Source organism: Perognathus longimembris, chromosome 11 (genome assembly GCF_023159225.1).
Source record: "Perognathus longimembris pacificus isolate PPM17 chromosome 11, ASM2315922v1, whole genome shotgun sequence".
Classification (NCBI taxonomy): Eukaryota; Metazoa; Chordata; class Mammalia; order Rodentia; family Heteromyidae; genus Perognathus; species Perognathus longimembris.
In genome coordinates, this window is record NC_063171.1 from 53,864,895 (window position 1) to 53,886,361 (window position 21,467).

The 21,467-nt window shown below is 42.7% G+C and overlaps 1 protein-coding gene across 2 annotated transcripts in view; it reads left to right on the forward strand.

The window, feature by feature from the left end:
• Kcnh1 (potassium voltage-gated channel subfamily H member 1) overlaps nucleotides 1-21,467 on the forward strand; it is a 301,959-nt gene that overhangs the window by 225,152 nt on the left and 55,340 nt on the right. For both annotated transcript variants that reach the window (XM_048357386.1, XM_048357384.1), the window contains exon 10: nucleotides 13,327-13,523. In XM_048357386.1, the coding sequence (XP_048213343.1) occupies nucleotides 13,327-13,523 (197 nt within the window). The remainder of the gene's footprint in view (nucleotides 1-13,326; nucleotides 13,524-21,467) is intronic.

Genomic DNA, 21,467 nt, shown 5'->3' on the forward strand with positions numbered 1-21,467 from the left:
ATGGTTCAAAGCCAGCCCAGGCAGAAAAGTCCTCATGAGACTCTTATCTCCAATTAACCACTCAAAAAAACAGAAGTGGTACTGTGGTTCAAGTGATAGAGTGTTATCCTTGAGCACAAAGAGGCTCAGGGATAACACCCAGGCCCTGAGTTCAAGCCCCACAACCAACAAAACAAAAACAAAGAAGCAACCATCATCCTTCAAATCTGTGCAGTATCCCTCTCGAGTTGAAAGTCAGGCTAGAAATCTCTTACTGTCCCCTTCTCCTCTGTTCTCTTTGCCTTAATTGTGACAGGGCATCCTCTCAATCTTCTTTTGGAATTCTCTCAGAAATCCCTTAATGAGTTTTGGCATGTGTTCTTAATTCATTAGATTTTTTAAGGTAATTTTCTTCTAATCTTTTGCGGATATTAGAATAAAGGGCATAACCACCATTTTCCCCCTGCCATATATGTTCTTTGCCTCTGCATGGAGGTGTTTCCTGGGTGCTTTGGTACTTGGCAAACAGGGATGAGTCACAAGCTAACATCAGGGCTGTGCTTACGTAGGTGAAGTATCTCCCTGGGTTTCTGTCTTGTAAATTCATTATTTATATGGTTGCCTTTCATTGTGATTTAGTGTCTCTGTACTAACTTTTATACGTTTTTTTCCATTTTAATACTTAATTTGTATTTTGATCATGGGTCATCCTGTTACTTTTCTAGTTGTTTTGTTTTTCTTTCATTCTGTTGGGCAAGACAGGATACATTCTTTTGGTCAGCCTGCATCAATTGGTAAAAAGGGGCCTAGACCTGGAGTTAGAGATTTCACTGCAGTCTTGTATGTTACCACTAACTGGTTAAGAGTCCCCAAAGGTCTCCTACAGTCAGCTAAGCTCACCATGCTGCCTTGATTGCGTTACTTACCTCCCTCTTCTAATACGAGAGTAAAAGGGCATGGATATCAAGCACATTTCATGCTAGACACGAGAGGCTAAATGGAATAGAATTAAATGTCAGGCAGAGGCTGAGATGTAAAAAAAACCCTGTGATCCAGGTTAAGGGTTTAGATTTTATCTTATGAGCATGAAGGAGCCAGGGAAAATTTGAGACAGGGAAGTAGCATGAAAATTTACCTTCCACCCTTGAAGAAGCAGGGTGGTGAGTCAGGAGAAAGGGTGGAGTTCTGAATAAAATATGGAAGGGGGATGGAGAAGGAGAACCAGGGTTCAAAGAATCAGATGAGAGAGACCTGCAGGATATGGGAGAGGATAGTAGTTTCTAGTGGACTGGTGAGTCAAGAGGGCTGGGAGAGGAGGAAGGAAAAGTGGAGGGAAGAAGATGGAAGAGAAGAGGGGATTGGGCTTGTGTGGCTGGCTGTACATGTCAGCATGAGAAACTGGGTAGTAGGAGACCAGATATGGTGATTTGGGTATCAGACAGACAGAACTGCGATCTGCAGAGATTAATGAATTAACAGCAAGAAACACAGAGACTGTTGGGTAACTGTGACATGATAGAAAACTTAAGGTCAAGGTTCAGGCAGTAAACATGGACACCAGGGAAGTAAGGTAAAATCCAGTCAGTTAAATTTGAATTTCTTATACTGTAAATATTGAAGAGCTACTAGCACAAATTTCCTTCCAAATACTACATGAAACATGATGTCAGAGAAATTATTAGTTTACTGAAATTCAATACGTTGGATAGTCTGGATTATTTACTTGCTAAGTCTGCCAAATTTTAGGAGAGATGGAAGGATGAACAATCATGAAAGAGAGTCCCCATAAAGTTACAGGGTGTGGAGAACTAATACTGAAAGGTGAAAGAGTAATTCTGCTATCTGAATGAGGGGGAAACAGAGGTGCTGGTGGTGAAAGGTTAAGTCAGGAGGAAAAGTGGCCCAAGAGAAAGTGATAAACTTACACTGCATTTAACTGCATCTTACAATTACATCCAACTAGGCGCTTGAGCACTACTCAGAAATACAGGTTTGCCAAACATGGTAATTCACACCTGTAATACTAGCTACTTAGGAGGATGAGATCTTAGAATCACACAGTTCAAAGCCACCTGGACAGGAACATTTGTGAGATTAAAAAAAAAATTTTTTTTTTTTGGTCCTGAGGCTTGTATTTTGGGGCTGGGTGCTATCCTTGAGCTTCTTTTGCTCAAGGCAGGCACTCTACCACTTGAGCCACAGTGTCACAGTGTCCGGCTTTTTTGAGTAGTTTATTGGAGATATGAGGTTCATGGAGTTTTTCTGTCCAGGCTAGCTTTGAACCGCAATCCTCACATCTCAGCCTCCTGAGTAGATAGGATTACAGGTGTGAGCCACTGGCATCCAGCTCTATGAGACTCTAATCTCCAATAAACCATGAGAAAACTTGATGTGGAGCTATGACTTAAGTGGTAGAGCATTAGACTTGAGAAAAAAAGGTAAGAAATAGCACCCAGGCTCTGAGTTCAAGCTCTAGCATTAGCATGAAAGGAAGAAAAAGGACGGAAGGAGAGAAGGAGGGAGGGAGAGAGGGAGGAAAGAAGGGAAGGAAGGGAGGGAGGGAGGGAGGGAGGAAGGGAAGGAGGAAGGAAGGAAGGAAGGAAGGAAGGAAGGAAGGAAGGAAGGAAGGAAGGAAGGAAGGAAGGAAGGAAGGAAGGAAGGAAGGAAGGGGAAGGTAGGTCTAACACCAAGAAAAGAATCTAGGATTTGAGGCAGATATTTAGGAATCAGAGGTAGAATACAAAATAAGAAAGAAAGGAAGGAAAGAAAGAATAGAGAGAGAGAGAGGGAGAAACACAGACAGAACATGTATTTGTTCTAAATGACCAAGTATTTCAAAACATTTCAGAAATGAGATTGCAGTCATTCAACATGCTTATAAGGAATTTTAAATAATATTAGAAATTCTTATGATGGATAAAGTAGGTGAATACAAATTTAATGCAATGTGATTCCAGTTATATGAGGAAATACATTCATAGATAAAAGCCTAAAAGCATGCTCACCATCATGTTCTGGTGAATTGCTTTGTTTGTGAGACTATAGGAGATTTTAATTTCCTTTCTTACATTTGTATGGCTTTCAAGATATCTTTAAAAGAGCATGTGATAACTTCAAAATGAGATTTCTTTTTATTTTCAGGTAGATCTCGAGAAAGCACTGTTTCATTTTCACAGATGCTTTTGGTTTTTAGGATACGATTTAGAATGATATTTTGTTTTCCAGAAAAAAAATGTCTTGACAGCATTTCTTTGTTGTGTTCACTCATTTAATAAGAAAAAAATATGTCATCTATTTTTGTATCTATCATCCAGCACCCCCACCAATCCCTCTCAGTTCTTAGCCAAGACAGCAGAGAAATGGTTTATTTAGCAAAAGTTCAGAAGTACCACAACAGTCCTGTGCAAATCCTCAGTCTTTTCAAGATGGAGAAGCTAAATCCTTCACAAAGTGCCTTCTCAAGATTCCTGTGAGGTGGGGTAGGGAGAAATGGGGTGCACCTCTACACTGCCCTTCTTACCTTGGTGAGCATTGCCCTCCGTTGCCCGAGGGCTGGTAAAGCTTCCAGGTGAGTGTTACTGCCTCACCACACAGTATTGTCTGTTCACACTCAGCTTGTGGGGATGGGAATATGCTTAAGTGTCCCTCTTCATCCTCCAACCAAGCATTAATATTCATATAGCTGTTCCATTAACCGAGGCAATTACATTACATCTACACTCCTGCAAGGAGCTCTAATAGGAATAATCTAGATCGTCAAAACCTCAAAACACTTCTCTTAAGTAATGCCTGCATTACCTGATGGAGAAAGGGTGGGAATAGAGGCCAGGCTTTCTTAATTCTGTTTATGCTTAAACTATTTTTTTACAAAATTGGTTTATGGTCCTTGAGCAAAAAATTAATGTGATATCTATTATAATAGATCTTGCTAAAGGAATTTTTTCCATTATTTTAGAGTCTATGCAAAGGGACTGGCTGTGTCATAAATTACATTTAATCAGGCAGTTGTGATAATGATATGAGGAAGATTTATAAGCACATGAAATGCATCAAATATTTTAAGTATTTAAAAATTAGAATATACATATATATATCTGAGTTAAGACAACTACAGTTATTATCTAGAAGAAAGAAGATGTACCATAATGTTAACAAAGTTTTCTGCCAGGTGACCTTAGAAGTAGTGTTTGTTTCCTATTTTTCAATACATTTGAATATTTTTATAATATACTTTTATATTCTTTTACTAAAAAATGAAAAGAAGAAAAATAAATTCATTTTCAATTCTTATCTGTTGGAGCCAGGGCAGTTTTTCTCCTGTTTTCAGTAAGAGATTTGTGATCTGTGTGCTTGGTGGAGAGACATTCTGCTAATTTCACTTATCTGACTGCAGGTGTGAAGAGCAGCAGCAGCATTGGCAGGAGGCCAGGTCACAGGGTGTCACTGAAGCTGGGGGAGAAGGACTGAACAAAGGGCACTTGCAAATTCCACAGAATAGGATTTCACTACACAGAACATGTTATGGACTATAAAACACAGTGCTATTTTTAGCCTACTAAGAAATAATACTTGCCATTAAACTGTGATATACCTTGGATGAAGAGAAGAAAACAATAGTAAATGGCATAAGCAAATAGGAGGATCAAATCAAGGGCTAGAAGTATCTATTTAGATTGCTCCCAGTTGGCTAGGAGGCAGTGTGAGTGGAAGATAAGGGTGAGGAGTCCAAGATGGGCAGATGTGGGAGGTAGATGGTGCTCAATAAGTTCCATAGATCTCCCCAACGTTATGAAGCAAGAGAAAGACAAGTACAGGTCACAATACTCCCTTTCCCAGACGGACTTACCATTATGTATATTTGCCTCCAAGAATTCGATCCCAGTCATGGTGCTGACTGTACAAGCCCACCCCTGTGTGCATCTGCCTCCTGAATTTTTGGTTGTGGACCCATAGGGAGAGTATGACTTCCTACAGACTTCCTACAGCTTCTGAGGAGCAAGCCAAGGCCTGGCCCACACGCATACATGTTCTCCTTCCAAACTCATCAGAGGTTAATAGTGTGTCACAAAGTCAAGCTGCCTTCCCAAGGAAGGAAATAGCGGGGAGTGGGGACAAATCACTCAAATTACCTTTCTTAACAGTAAGAATGCAGAGCCAGTATAAATAAGACCACCAGGAAGTTTTGCCGATAGAATGAACATAGCCCAAGCCAGCCCTTTTCATTCCCAACCATGTAGCTGCATCCCCTGCTCTTTAGGAAAAACTCATGTCCTTCACATCTCTAAATTCTCTTGCCTTTGACATAAGGCTATGTCCACTTTCATCTTCTCTATGAAATCTCCAGAGACCTATTTCTGCCATTTCCTAGCATTACATGTGGGTGGTTGTTTTTTTTCTTTATTCTTCACTGTTACGTGCTGTATGTTTATGTTTGTAAGTCCCATGAACATATAGACAATTCATATGCTCTCATTTAGCCACCTGAACTGCTGGAACTTTGCCTGGTTCACAGTAAGTTCTAGTTGTTAAATGGGATTGAATTACCTGTAGAAGCGATGAAACACCACCCCTCCTTTGGGATTGTCAATCTCAGAGCTGCCTGGGAGACACAGAATCAGATGCAACTAACTGGTGACTAGGCCCATGGCTTTACAGATGCTTCGTGGCTGTCCATCAGGTATGTGCCTAACCTATCACAGGCCTTCACAGCTATGGTACTGACTTCCAAACTGAAGGAATGTTTTAGGAACATCTCTGAGCTCACCTACAAAACTTAAAATAAGACAAACTTCCTGTCCAAGTAGATGCCTTTCCGGAAAGTAGGAGGAATGCAAGCCAGTCCCAGAAGCCAGGACTTCCAGGGTAAGTTCATTGTTGGCATAGAAATCCAATAAAACATATTAGCTAAGCACTCAACACCCCAGTACAGTCAGCCAGGCCCTGGCACTCAGATATGAGGCTCTATTCCTTCCAGTTAGCGTATTTTCATGACTCAGACGGGAAGGCAAGTTTGATGAGATTTTACTGTATCTGTCTGTCTTTGATGTATGTTCTCACATCTGTAAGCTATAGCTCATGTAACGGAGGCCAGGAACTGTCAGCAGCATTTATTTGTGCGATAAAGATGAGAAGGAAAGCTTTGTAGCTTTGTAGAGATAAGAGAAGGCAACATTTACAAGATGTCAAAACGTCATGTGTTTATTCTCCCCCATGGTCTCAGGCAAGCCAAGAGCCATAGCCTTAAATGGTTATTAAGTGTTCCCAAAGAAACACATCTGGAGAAAGGCAAGTAGCAGGTGCTTGCAGCCTAGGAAGTAGGGAGACCTTGGCAGTCCTGATCTCTGGTCCCTTCAGAGCTGGCCCGGGGAAGCAGGTAGATGGCTTCCAGGGTGCTGAGCTCAGGAGATTCCACTCTGAATGAGCTTCCAGTCTCCATCAGCACCTCACCTCTCAGTCCTTCTGACAGTTGGAGGCCAATCTTCATCTAGCAGAAAGTAAGAGAATACATGTGTGTACACCAAGCTCAAAGCAGGGGGCTGCCCTGCTGGGCCAGGGAGTCCTGAATCAGTGAGGAAACAGGGTTCCACTGCCCCAACAAAACCTCCAAGTAATAGATGAGGCTGACGATCATCTTTCACGTGCCAGTTCTAGTGCCAAAGGACTGCTGTGGCAACTCCAGGAAGCCAGACACCCAGCCACCTTCTGGATGATCGCATTACCACAACAGGTTATTCCCTTTGGCCTTCTGGTCTAAGACACTTTGCTCCTTCTTTGCTGCCAGTGGGAAAGTGCAGGACATGACTCTCTTCTTTGAGGAGATGCCCTAGAATTGCACCTATCCCTTCTGCATACCTACCCAGGACTCAAATTTGAACAGATGGCCCCATCTAGCTGTAATCTGGTCTCACTTCTGGTCATTGTTGGATTCAGATAAAAGTCATGTTTCCATCACCATGAAGAGGAGAGAACTGATTCAGGAAAACAGCTAGAAGCCTATAGGCCATGGCTACTTAAGGTCATTCTTCTGTCCTCCACCTAGTGGGGTACATGCCCAAGGCAGCTCTCAGTAACTGCTTCCTGTAGGGCAGGGACTCAGAGGGAGCGCTGCATAGCCTCTCCCTGCACAGAGGCCACCCCACAGTGTGGGGAAACCTTGGGAGCCTATAGGCTGTCACTTTTCTCCCTGTAAATAGGGGCTGATGGTCCCTGTGGTGTCTGCATCTTTGGGCTGTTAGAGGTGTCTTCATTTGTAAACTCATTGAGCACCTAGTAGATTCCAAGAACAGTGTTAAGTATGCTGCATACTTGTAAACCTTATAACAGCTCTTTAGTGGGTTATGGTCTCCACATTTTAAAACTGAAGCTGGGAGAGGTTTAGTAAGACACAAGAATCTGCTTGTTTCATTTGTGCATACAACAATCACCAAGGTCTACCCTGTGCCTGCCATGGGGCTGAATGATTATGAGTATGGTGGAAGTTTCTAGAGGAGGTGTAGAGTGAAGAAGGCATGTGTAGCGGGAGCTGGTCTGGCCAAGGGCTAGAGAGGAGGCTTGGGTGTGTTTTAAAGCATGAGTAGAAGGCATCCAGGCCAAGGAGCAGGATGGGGTATGTGAGCTGGAAGAACTCTAAGGATCGCATATAACGAAGGGAAGAGAAGGCAAGGAAAAGGTTCACAAAGGTCCCGCATAAGCCCCCAGGAAGGTGAACCTAGGCTTGCAGCCAGCCATCCATCCCTGAAACTTGCATTGACAGAATGATCCATTTTTAGAAAAGCAGAGGAGGGGCGACAGCCTTGGGAAGCTGGCGGTCTGAGGCTAGTCCTTTTCTGCCTTAGACTTGTCTCTGAGAATGGAAGAAAGGGCCTGACTGAACGCATCTTGGTTGATACTCCTCCTCCACTTTCCCCTTTTATGGCCCCTAATATATTTTTATATCCATGCCTGTCTCCGCCTCTCACAGTTTGTTCCACCATGGTGTCTTAGCCCCTCAAACAGTGCCTGCCAAATGATGCGTGAATAGCTAACTTCTAATTGGTCTGAGTCTAGAACTTGTTAGTGACTTTAGCCACAGATAGTGATTTTCCCTTAGGAATGGTTTTGCTTAGTTCAGTCCAGAGAGAACCACGTAATAGGAGATAATGAGGGGAAGTAGTCAGAAAGTTCATCCCTGGTCTCATCTCCCTGGCCTGCCCAACCTTTTCTGGGGATCCAGTCTTTGAATGCACAGCACCCTCTCGGCAGAGTCACAAACTCAGTTTGAGGGCTCAGATAGAATCCTTTCCTGCCACCTGTTAGCACTCAGGAAAGCTGTTTGATGTTCTCAAGGCCCAGTTACAACACCTCTTGTATTCAATCTAGTAACCCAATTTATCTCACTCCCACCTGGCCCTGTCAGACTCCGCACTTGGCTATCCCAGCCTTCGACCCTTACTAAATCAAACTGTCCACAGGGGCTGGAATGCGGCCTGAGCTGGGCCTCTTGGAAAGATGGCCCCTGCTTCTTCCTTTGTACCTGAGCCCTGGTTCCTGCCTCCCACCTATGCTTTATGATTATACATTAATTCCCCTTTTCCCTGCCTTGGTGCTTCCACAGAAGTGAAGGTTCAGTGAGGACAGCAGTATATAATGGGGGGAGGGAGTGGAAAATGATTACTTATCGCAGGGATGTTTGCCTGGAGCTTTAACTAGACTGCCTTTCTTTACTCCCCAGGCTTCCTTTTCTCCTCCAGCTCCCCTTAGAATGTTGGTGCTTTACAGGCATTAGGTTTTAACATTCTACACCCAGCACTCAGTGTAATTTATAAATCAATAAGCTGATTGCTCTGAGGAGTTGATTGCCAAGTGCATGAGGTACCTTTTGTTCTGGAGGGAATGATTGGTACACAAGAGAGAGTTGTAGGTGGCGGCTTTGTTCTGGCTTCTGCCATGCTGTTCTGACCTGGGAAGTCATTATTCGCAGAGGTGCAGGTAACTTGGAATAGCCTGCCAATTGCTCTGCAGCCTTCTTGACAGTCTTTCGAGGTTACTTGTGTCATCAAAACATTTCTCTTTTGCCACAATAATCTCGGGGTGTTTTGAGTCTGACAGGTCCTCTGACACCTCATTCTTAAGTCTCAATAACATCATTTATACCAAAGATGCTGCCTTGACAGGAAGTAAGATGGTATGATTTTCAATTTTGATTGAAAATCAAATCCAAGTTATGACAACACTGAGACTCCTAAACTCCACAGATTAATTGTGATTATCTTACCGTGAAATTCTTTCTGTAGTCGGAACTGCTTTCCATTTATTGTTTCTGTCAAAGATCTTTGATTGGAAAACTTTTTACTATTAGAGGCTGTCAGTTCTAAAAAATTTATTTATTTCATGGCTTGTTTGAACTACAATGTGATTGTCCATTTTATGCGGTAGATAGACCCCAGGAAAGTTCTTTATAGACTGGATTTTTCTTTTGGCAGCCATGGAGCTTGAACTCAGGGCCTAGGCACTATTCTTGAGCTTGTTTTGCTCAAGGCTAGCCCTCGCCACTTCCAGATTTTTCTGTTTATGTGGTACTTAGGAATCAAACTCAGGACTTCATGCATGGTAGGCAAGCACTGTACCACTGAGCCACATTCCCAGCCCCTATAAACTAGATTTCCATGGCTAAATTTATATGTTAAATGTTCTTGAAGAGCTATTATTTTATTTTATTTAAGTATAATTGAGATTATCTTAAGAATCACACAAATTACCAATAAGCTTCTGTTCTCAATTTTCTGGCTTACTTATACCACATTATACCCCAATACCCAACTGCAGGTTTTGCAGATTGTACATTTCTCATTAATATTCAATGTGCATATCCAAGAAACTCTACCCTCACAAGAGTCATTCCTTATTCTTTCTTTTTTTTTTTTTTTGCCAGTCCTGGGGCTTGGACTCAGGGCCTGAGCACTGTTCCTGGCTTCTTTTTGCTCAAGGCTAGCACTCTGCCACTTGAGCCACAGCACCACTTCTGGCTGCTTTCTGTATATGTGGTGCTGGGGAATTGAACCCAGGGCCTCATGTATAGGAGGCAAGTACTCTTGCCACTAGGCCATATCCCCAGCCCCCTTATTCTTTCTTGTCTTGTCCTTTCAGAGACAAATGTGGGAGATCAGCGCTGGGAGGATTTGTGATGCTGTGTTGGAATAGGTAGTTTCTCATGAGCTTTCACCTTAGCACACCATGACTCTGTGTATTCTGATTATATGTTGCTATGTGGAGAACCCTAGTGTAATGGCTTCTGGATTTCAATGTCTCTTACTGTTCGGTTGGTCAGTCACTCAATCAATGACTGGACATGGTAGCATGGTATGTGTCTGTCATCACAGCTATGGGGGAAACACAATGGCTTGGTACAGGGGTGTGCACCCAGGTGGTAGAAGAAGGTGGTGGCCAGGGCTGCAGTCATTAAAAGTCTTGACTGGGCTGGATCAACAAAATGGCTGATGAACATGACTAGCAGTTGAGTGTGAATGTCAGATGAGGGCTCAGCTTGACATGTGGCCTCTTGTGTAAACTGTGCTTCTCACATGATGATTGGATTCTAAGACAGCAGTCCCAAGGATGAGTGTTCCAAAAGAACCAGGCAAGACCCTCAAGGGCTTAAGAGCTTGCCTAGAAATCTCAGAACATCATTTATCCTCCAGATTCTATTGATCGAGCGACTTAGGTCAGCCTCGATTCAAGGGGAAGGGAATCGGGCATCACCTCTTAATGTGAGTTGCAACAGTGACTGGGGCAAAGAATGGATGGCATCCATTGTTAACTGTTGCCAAAATGTTTCAGAAGAACCTTCTTTATATAAATACAAAGGGCATGTGGGTAGTTGTGAGCAATGTAGGAGGGCTATAGAATATTTAACACATGGAAGTGAATTAGCCAGCATAATTGGTTTGAACTCAGGGCAAGGGAGCACTAACTGAATGAGCAACTTTAGCTGGCAGGCAGTTAGCATCCCATAGAAAGAAACTTTCCCATTCACTGACCCCAGTCCTAACTTAGCCCACCCTTATTACTGATATTTTGGGGGGAAATACTTGGCAAAGTAATCTAAATAGTGTCATCTAAACACATACTTATCTCAAAACTACCCCAAACAAATTTCTACTCACATTAAATCAATGAAAGCATGTTCACATTAGAATCACAGATACATGGAGAACTAGGAATTCATGTATTCAGTCCATTTGATTTTTGCTTTCTTTCTCAGCACTGGAAAACTGAGCTCAGAAGCTTTGCATTTGTGAGGCAGTTAGTCTACCACTGGAGTCAGTCCTCTAGCCCATTTTGACTAGTCATTTTGAGATAGGGTCTCCCTTTATGCCCAGGCCTGTGGCCTGGATTACAGTCCTTTTACTTGTACTTCCCCCATAGCTGTGTTGACAGACAATGTGCCATGCTACCATGCACAGTCATTGATTGAGATGGAGTCTCCTAAACTTCCTTTCAACCCGGTGGGCCTCAAATCTCAAACCCCCATAGCTAGGATTACAGGCTAGAGCCACCATGCCTAGATTCTATTAGCTTTTTTGCTCACATTTTGGAAGTACTCAAGAGGAGGTAGTATGCACAGAGTTTCTCATATACTTGAGTGGACACTTTTTTTTTTTTTTTTTTTTTTTTTTTGGCCAGTCCTGGGCCTTGGACTCAGGGCCTGAGCACTGTCCCTGGCTTCTTCCCGCTCAAGGCTAGCACTCTGCCACTTGAGCCACAGCGCCGCTTCTGGCCGTTTTCTGTATATGTGGTGCTGGGGAATCGAACCTAGGGCCTCGTGTATCCGAGGCAGGCACTCTTGCCACTAGGCTATATCCCCAGCCCGAGTGGACACTTTTTGATGCTTGAGAAAAAGTCAAGTCTGATCCTTTGCTTAGAAATATAATTGCCTTCTTAACCTTAATCAGGCAAATGGCTGTCATCCTAAGCCTTGGGAGCCACAGGTACCTGGATCCCAGCTGTATGCGGGGCTTGGCTGATCCAGATGCGGTAGGCTGACAGGTCACCAAAATGCACTTCTTTTCATCCTTTGCAACATTCTTCTTTTTTTTTTTTCTTTACTTCTTCCTATATATTCCTCTCTGGCTTCCTGGAGATTCAAATTTGTGTTTATCTGTGCTGGAAATTTAAAAGCAAGTAAACACTTTAAACTACTTATAGCCAGAGTCTGTGCCAGGAATAAAGTAGGCTTTGGATTAGACATACATTAAAATATGGGTCTCTAGGAAGGGCAGGAAGAATATCCATGGATATGAAAAACAGATGTTTAAAGGAGATTGGGAGAATTTTGGCCCGGAATTCAGCTATGTGGATTCAGTGCTTGGTTGTAAATTACCTACTTCTTATTCCATCCTCACCTTTGGCCAAAAAAACACAAGAGTGCTTTTTGGGGGTCCCTTTTATAAGAGCACGAATTCCATTCATGAGGACCTCACCTTATGATTTAATTACCTCCCAAAGGCATTGCCTCCTGATATGATTATGTTGGTGATTAAAATTTCAACCTGAATTGCGGGGACATAAGCCTTCAGTCTGTAACACTGCCCTATTGGCTGTTGAATATATTTATGGAATGCTAGAGATAGAAGATCCAAGACCTCATTATATAGGGCCCATATTTTTATGCTGATAGAAAAGTATTCGGCGAAGAGCATAATTTGGAATGAAGAATGGAAGAGAAGAAGGATGTACAATACAAATATAAACCTTAGGGCGATGAACAAGTCTGGGAGGGGCTGAACACATTGCTGACTTCTACTTAGAAGTTAGAGGCGACCTCTCCCATTCTTCAGCAACTCCCCACCAATACCCTAACACACCTCTCAGCTGGTACGTGAATACAAAATCACAGCTTTCTTTCTTCACTTCCCTTCTGCCTGCAAAAATATCCATGGAGCTCCAACTATGTGATAGGTTCTGTGCTAACGGAGAAAGAAAACATGAGCTCTCATGTGGAGAGACGTACAACAGATCAGCAAACAAATAATTTAATTCTAGGTTACGATCAGTGCTGGGGAAGACAGAGGTGTGATCAAGCATGATGGGAGGGGGAGGAAATTCTTTTCAATCATGTTATCAAAATAACTCTTGGAGGAGGTAAAGTGAGTGATTACAAGTCCACTGGAATGGAACATGTACTGTGTGATGTTCTAAAGATTCTTAAGTTGCATGTCATTAAGGTTCAAAGTCCAATCCTTTCAGCCTTTCTGAAGCCATGCTGGAGAATGCCAAATGGATAGCAGTTCTGAGGAGCAGAGGGAAGTAAAGCAGATGGCTTGACTCCTCAGGCTGACACTCTCCTCAATGACAACTTTCTCTCCTTAGGGAAAGGAGACGTGTTTGGAGATGTGTTCTGGAAGGAATCCACCCTTGCCCAGTCCTGTGCTAATGTTAGGGCCTTGACCTACTGTGACCTGCATGTGATCAAGCGGGATGCCCTGCAGAAAGTTCTGGAATTCTACACGGCCTTCTCCCACTCCTTCTCCCGGAACCTGATTCTTACCTACAACCTGAGAAAGAGGGTGAGCTGACAATTTCAGTTCTTTTCTACCTTTTCCTTGCCCACATGCATTTTGGGTAATTACTAGGTTCAGGAAAGTCTCTTCACATTTACTTAAGTGATGCAGTTGGTTCTAAGCAGGTTCTGCTTGTTGCTTGCTCTGGTGAGCATTTCCTTTAATGTGGGGAGGAGAAGAAATATTGTTAGATTAGAAGATGGATGGATTTGGGTGCAAAGGGATTTGTTCATGTATACATGAGCTTCTATTCCAGCATTATCTAGACCTTCTAGAATTTTGAAAATATGAGTAACGCATAAGATTGCTTGTCAATAAATTGGCTGTATAGAGCCACTTGTTAACTATAAACTGAATTTTCTCTAGTGTCAGGGACCTGCTGTGATACAAGGCCATCAGACAGCCATCTGGTAAGGACAGTTTCTTAAAAGATATGAAAATACTTTAGTTGGGTTCAGAAAATAAAAACAAAAACAAAATCCCAACAAGCATAGAACATGGTTTCCTAGAAACTGTTTTGCTTATAATTGCCAATGTGTTAAGAAATGATTGGTAGTTTAAGAAGTAGAAATTTTGTTAAAGTTGTTTCCTTTGCTCTCAAATCATCAGAATGTTTCCATCTGCCTCTGTGAAGAATAAAATATTTATCTTTTCTTCTTCAAATTTTCATGATTGAGTTTCTTTTGGTAAAAACAGTAGTAGTGTGGTAGGTAGCTCTAGGCCTAGAAGATTCATCTGGAAAGATTGTCAGAGGAATCGTCCCCTAAGAACCTCATCATCATCACCCCTTAACTCTTTCCTCATCTCACAGTCCCTGCCTTGATTACATTATATCCCCATTGATTCCCCATTTTCCTCTCTCGTGGCTCAGGATAGTGATCAGGTCCTGTTGGTTCTACCTAAACTCTAACTGAATTCATCCTTTGTTTCATTCCCCAGGACCCTCAGAGAATTCTCAAATCACGAAGTCCCACCAACCCAAATCCTCTCCATACCCCATAAGAATTATGTGATGAACTTTAAACTTAATTTCCCGCTTTTCATCTTGCTTCAGAGCAGTTCTTCATTTATGGCCATTCATCCAACCTAACCCTCCTGAGAATTAATCTCATCCTGTACAGAATCATGCCCATATACTTCAGCATGGCTTTTGTGACTGCCCACATGTGGCTCAACCCTCAAATCCTGTTCTTTACCATGCCTCTTCATGCCTACCCTTGCCACCTGAACTTCCTCCATGAGAATTTACATAGTTCTCTACGCATATGACACCCTGTCAGAATATCATTATGTGATAAATTCTTGTTAACCCTATGACTCTGCTAAAATGTTACTTTTGTTCATCACACCTTGTCCTGTGACAGCTGACTGGACTAGATAAATAAAACAGGAAAATTCTCAGATCCCTATTCCCAAGGATTCAAAGCCTAAAACAGAATATCTACTAGATGAGAAAGATAGTTGGAATTTATTATGTTAATTCATGAATTGTGACTCTCCCAAGGAAAGTAAAGGAGGGAGCAGGTAGAAAGGGAGACAGAAAGGAAGTAGGAAGTGTTTGCTAAATAGAACAGGCAAGTGTTCCAGTTGGAAGAAGAATTTCAGAAAAGATGCTGGTGGCTCACACCTGTAATCCTAGCTACTCAGGAGGCTGAGATCTGAGAGTCACAGTTCAAATCCAGCCTGGTCAAGAAAGTCCATGAGACTCTTATCTCCAATTAACCACTAAAAAAAATAAAAAGCCATTAGTGGAATAAGTGGAACTGTGGATCAAGTAGTAGAGCACTAGCCTTGAGCAAAAAAAGGTTGGGACAGAACAGTATCCAGACCCTGAGTTCAAGCCTCACAACACACACACACACACACACACACACACACACACACACACACACACACACACACACACCTACCATTGGCTTATTTAAAATATACTGGTACCACTTTTCAGTCCTTTGAACTGCACTCTGTTGTGAGTTTCTGGTCAGAGACCTGAGTGCTTATCTGGACACACTCAGTGCAGACTAAGGGACGTTGCTTGAGGATGACTAAGAGAAAGACATGGGATCTTTGGGCCTCACTTTGTGTACCACAAAATGTGAGACTGTGGCTAGATGATTTTTCTGGTTCTGTGGTTCTGCCCGTTTGCATTCTGTGGGTGGTGGGGGAGAAGCATGCATCTGGAGTCCATCCTGGCTTGGCTAAGAACAAGGACCACTTTGCTGGTGTTACTTCTAGGCAAGTGGAGTCTCTTCAAGTTTATTTTTTTTATTTACTCCTTTTTTATGAAAGCAAGTTGATTATAATCAGCTTCTAGTGTAGCTGATAATATAAGTTGGAAAAAATAGGCACTTTGGGTTATTTGGAGGATATCATCATCAAATAATCATGGATCAAGTAAATCTGTCTTTAAAAAACAAATATGACCATTCAAACTACAGTAGGTTTGTTTTTATATGTACAGAATGATTTTCTTTGGAGGAGAGGAGAAATTAAAGCTGTTGATCAATTTTGGCATAGTATAAGACATTCCTTTAGCCTGGTGTGCAAGTTCACACCTGTAATCCCATTACTTTTTTGGTAGAGATAGTAAGTTCACAGTTTGAGAAAAGCCCTGACAAAGTTAGCAAGACATTACCTTAAAAACAAACCCAAGGTTGGGTGCTGATGGCTCATACCTGTAATCCTAGCTACCCAGTAGGCTGAGATCTGACGATTGAGGTTCAAAGCCAGCCCAGGAAGGACGTCCGTGAGACTCTTATCTCCAATTAACCATCAGAACACTGGAAGTGGTTCTTTGGCTCAAAGTGGGAGAGTACTGCCTATGAATGAAAGAACTCAGGGACAATGCCTAGGCCCTGAGTTCAAGCCCCACAACTGACACACAAAAAAAGCAAATGAACAGTATTGTGAGTATGGCTCAAGTGGTAGGAACGGCCTAGCAAGCATGAGGTCTTAAATTCAGTTCCCCAGTACCTAGTGAATCAAAAGGTCTTTTAAAAGGTCAGAGCTCTCCAAAGAATGAAATCAAATGCTCTGAGTGGTCTGGGGGGGTTGTTGATCTGAGGGTGTTGAGGCATCTCCTTGGTCTTCATGCTCAGGAAGATTATGGAAGTCCAGCTAATTGACCTTCAGACTTCCTTTCCATCTCAAATGCCTCTGCGCCTGGTAGGGATCCAAAAGAATTGTAGTGAGACTTTATGTAATGAGGTAGCCATTCTTTTCTTGAGGGGGAAAAAAGAGGAAGACTTGTCATTTTGGTATTGCATTACAGCCTCCTATTGTGTCCTTCTGAGATTAATTCGTAGTTACATAGGGCATAGGGAATGAGAACATTACATGCATGAATTATTCTTGTAGTTATTTTTTTCTGGCAAAGTAAACTGTATTCTTGTGGCTGTTTCAGTCTTGGCAAAATTAAGTGAGTTGTTTGCTAAGATTTCTGAGAACACAGTGGCTTCAACATCTGTTGGTACAGTTCGTCTTATAGACCTCCAGTGTGCAGAAAATTCTCTGGGCTGGACAGTGCCACTATAAATAGGAGCTAAAAACAAGTCCTTCTTACTGAGGGTCATTGAGATCTCATATACACCAAAACAAGCAAGAATAAAAAGTGATATAGACCTGTATCAATCATGTACTCAGTATATATTTTTCCCTTTCTTCTCCCTTCTGCCCATTCCCTACCTCTACCTCTAGTCTTGAGGGATCTGAGTTCATGCTTTCCAGCCCTTGATGTATGAGTAGACTCATTTCTTCAGTCAACGTTTCACTTGCGTTTTACTTTCCTTGCAACCTGAGAATGAAGTCACTTCCCAGCTGCTGGAGAATTGGTCCTCCTGATGATCATTAGGACAGTAGATGAAATGTACCAAGATTAAATGATGTGCTGCAGACAAGCAATTAGGTAACTGCCAGCAGTCAGCACATGGGATAATTGGCATGTAGGTAATTGGTAGGGTGGTTCTCATTCTCTGAATATAAGGTTTTATTTTTTTAAGCCAATATTGTTGTATATTTGAATATATTTTGCGGTGTTTGCTGATGTTAATTATTTGCAGGGTGGATTTTTTTCTTTTTGTGGTACTGGGGATTGAATATAAAGCCTTACACTTGCTAGGCAAGCAAACTCTACTTAAGTCATACCCTTAGCCCTTTTTGCCTTAGTTTATTTTTTAGATAGGGTCTCATTCTTTTGCCTGGGTCAGCCATGGAACATGATTCTTCTTCCTCTGCCTCTAGAGATGCTTGGATTATAGACATAAACCTTTCTCCACCTGGCATTTTTGGAGATGGAACCTTTCTGACTTTTGTTATAAACCAAACTGCTATCTTCCTATCTCTCTCTCTCTCTAAAGTAGCTAGGATTGCAGATAAGAACCAACATGCCCAACCACCAGAATGTCTCCCTCGCTTCCTTCCTCCCTCCTCCCTCCGTCCCTCCCTCCTTCCCTCTCTCCCTCCCTTCTTTCCTTCCTTTCCCAGAATGTATTTTAAAACTCATGATTAAGGCTTAAAACTGGTGAGTTTGAGAGGGAACTGGGATCAGGGTTACTTTCAAAGAAAGGGCCTCCTGATACCTTTCTAAAACTGAAGTTGCCCTAGTGAACACTGCTGAATATGATATGTGAATTCCACTTTCACCAAAGGGCATTTCATTCTGGAGCAGAGAAAAATCAAAACACTGGAGTTTGGGAGACAGCTCTTCTCATAAGTGGTATTAAGAAGTGTTTTCAGTTCACCCTCCCCCCTCCCCCAAGAAATTCATGTGGAGGATTGGTACGATGAGAAGAAACCCCATAAAGATAGGTGCTCAGAAATGTCATCCACTTACCTATTGAATCATCAGAGCATAAGTTTTAAAAACAATCTCTGTACAGCCCATGTTTTCCTTGTCATCCCTCCACAGTGAAGGCCTCTGTGAAATTAAAATCATCTATTAGACTGTCAAGGCAAAGAGATAATAAAATCATAGTGTTAGAATTAAGGGTGGTGGAAGGGGACAGATGATGTGAGTGACATGACCATAAATTTTTTCAGAACAACAAAATGCAAATCACAGTCCTCTTGTTCCTCAAGAGAGTCAGGATGTGATGTTACAAGACCCTAGCAAACACATAGCCCAACCCCAGTGTGATCCTGGCTGAGGGAAATAATCAGTCAGCTTAACCTGCAGTTGGCCAGACTATGTTTGGCTATAAAGTTGTAAAGCCATAAAGTTCTAGAATGAACATTAGTTTTACAGCTAAATCCTAACATCTAGGCTCTGCTGCTTGCCTGTTGAGGCAGTGGCGGGGGCGTGCTTTGAACAAGTAAAACGAATTCTTTTCTGTTACCCCAAAGGCTAGCCCAAAGAAAAAAGATGATAAAATACCAAGTATGTTGCCTTGTACATAATAGATACAGACCTGTTGCTTTCTCTCTATTTCTATAGGAATGGGGAAACAAAACAGAAGAGAATAGGAGGTAATATTTGGTTCATAGAAAAATCAAATGGAGGCAGTAGGGAGCGGTAGCTTAAAATGTGGATTCTAGCTGGGTACCAATGGCTCACACCTATAATTCTAGCCATTTGGGAGGCTGGAGGTAGAAGGATCTCAGATGGAGGCCAGTGAGATGGTAAATAAGACCTCAGGAAATAAGACTATTTCCAATAGTTAGGAACAATCATTGATTGGCCTTCTAGCTCTGTGTCTATAATTTTCTTGTTCTAATTCTTTTGATACTGCTGTCATATCTCTGTTCCTAGGAAAGCATTTCCAACTGATGATGAGCCCTTGTGGCCTGTGGAGGCTGCCATCCTCCTGACTATGTTTCATATAACTCCATAAGAGCAGCAGGCCCTTGGGTGCCACCTAAGTGTGTATGGGTGTTGTGCAAGCATCCTAAAGCTTGATGACTCACGGCATGCTAATCTTGGCTGTTTTCCCAGAGGTGGAGGAAGGGAATGAGGATGAGTTCACATCACCCAAAAATGGGGCCTAATGGGGCTGGGTAATCCTCCCAACAAGTTTCTATTTGGCTTGTGGATCAGCTCTGCTACCACAGAGGTAGGCCAAAGCCTTGTGATGGTCTGTGGCAGGAACTTCTGTCCATCATGAGAGGCCAGAGAAATGACCTGTCAGCTTGTAGCTGAGTTACCAGCTTAACTGGGGTTTCCCCATTGGGGCAAGTCCCTAATGACTCAGGCAGAGGCCGAAGCCCAGTTAGAGCTGGAAGTCTTCAAGGAGGAATGGGGATAGAATAACCAGGAATCCAAGGCTTTTTCCAGCACTGAGGAAGTAGCTACGTCTTGACGGAGGAGTAGTAGGAACTTAACACTTTTGGGTATGCCTGTGCATCGTGGAAGGCACCTCACAGTGGACAGTGGACAGATTTTGCAGAGGCTTAAACGAAACATGAGAACAACTTCCGGTTCATTGTGAAAGAAGATACTTCTTGAGAGATGGAGGAAGATGGCGGAAGAAGGTATTTCTTGTGTCATAGCATCTAAAGCCCTTTAGTAGACAGGCTGGAGCAGGGCATACATTTCACAACCCCTATTGACATGATGTGGTATTGCACCCTGAGTGACGCCCCCCCCCACCCCCCACCCCCCCCCCCCACCCCCTTGGACATGAAACAAACAAGCACATATTTCTTCCTGGGCAGGCCTCCAACTATAATCCTCCAGATCTCAACCTTCTGAGAGGCTACAATTATGTCCCTCAACAGCATTTTCGATATTTTAATTGCATTTCTGAATTTTGCAGCTGTCCATTTGTTTTGACACATTACCTTTCCACCCCTAGCGATCTTCTCCAGGCAAATGATGAACTCAGTGGAAGATTTCTGGGGGTGGAAAGGTAATGTATCAAAGAATTGAAGAAAAAAAAAAAAAACGCAGGGCTGGAAGTGTGACTCAAAGAACGCGAGGCCCTGAGTTCAACCTTCAGTACAAACAAACAAAGGAAAAAAGAAAGAAGAGAAGAAATGAGGAGTCTGATGGGAAGAAGGAAGGCAGGGAGGGAGGAAGGGACAGAGGGAAGGAGGGAGGAGGGGGAGGAAGGGAGGAGGGGGAGGGAGGGAGGGAGGGAGGGAGGGAAAGAGGGAGAAAGGGAGGAAAGGAGGGAGGAAGGGAGGAAAGGAAGGAAGGGAGGAAGGAAGGAAGGAAGGAAAGAAGGAAGGAAGGAAGGAAGGAAGGAAGGAAGGAAGGAAGGAAGGAAGGAAGGAAGGAAGGAAGGAAAGGAGACAAACAAATGCTTACCAGCTGTGTATCACACATTAGCAGTGGCATCCTTTCTTTCTATAAAGCTCTAATTCAAGCGGTTGGAGGAATTTTTTATAGCAATTTGATGGAATTGTATTTCATAAGAGATTAGGAAGGTATTATGTAAAGTTCAGCAGGTATGAATAATGCTGCTCTTCTTCTGTATCTGGCACCCACTTGGCCGTGAAGAGAACTCAAAACATTGTATATGAGGACAAGAATTGTACAAAGTGGGGAAAAAATTAGTCCTGTGAAATAAAGGCAAAGAATACCATAATTGGAGAGCTACGGGAGAGTATCTGGGTTTTGCAAATTTTACTTAGTGAAAAGAGAAAGCTTCTCTGCACAACCAAACTTCTTGCTCAGTGAGGCAGATGCCTTTGCAAACCCCAAACTGGGAGCTGGGCTGGAAGAAAAACCCAGGGTCGGACGCGCATGCCAAATCCTATTTTCCCAATCCTTCTACCTCCTGGCCAGATGAGTCTAGCAACAGAGCAGCTTTGTTCTGCTATTACATGGCGTGTTGAGGCAGCTGGAGGGCAGCCAGGATTTTCATCCTCAGCTTTGTGTTAAGCACTTCCTAATTCCTCCCTGACATTTCTCTCAGGTTGGAACCTGAATAGGAATGTTTTCAGCCTGTTGACTAGAGCTCAAGGCAGCTCCTAATTATCTGTGGTCATGAGCAAAAAAAAAAAAAAAAAAAG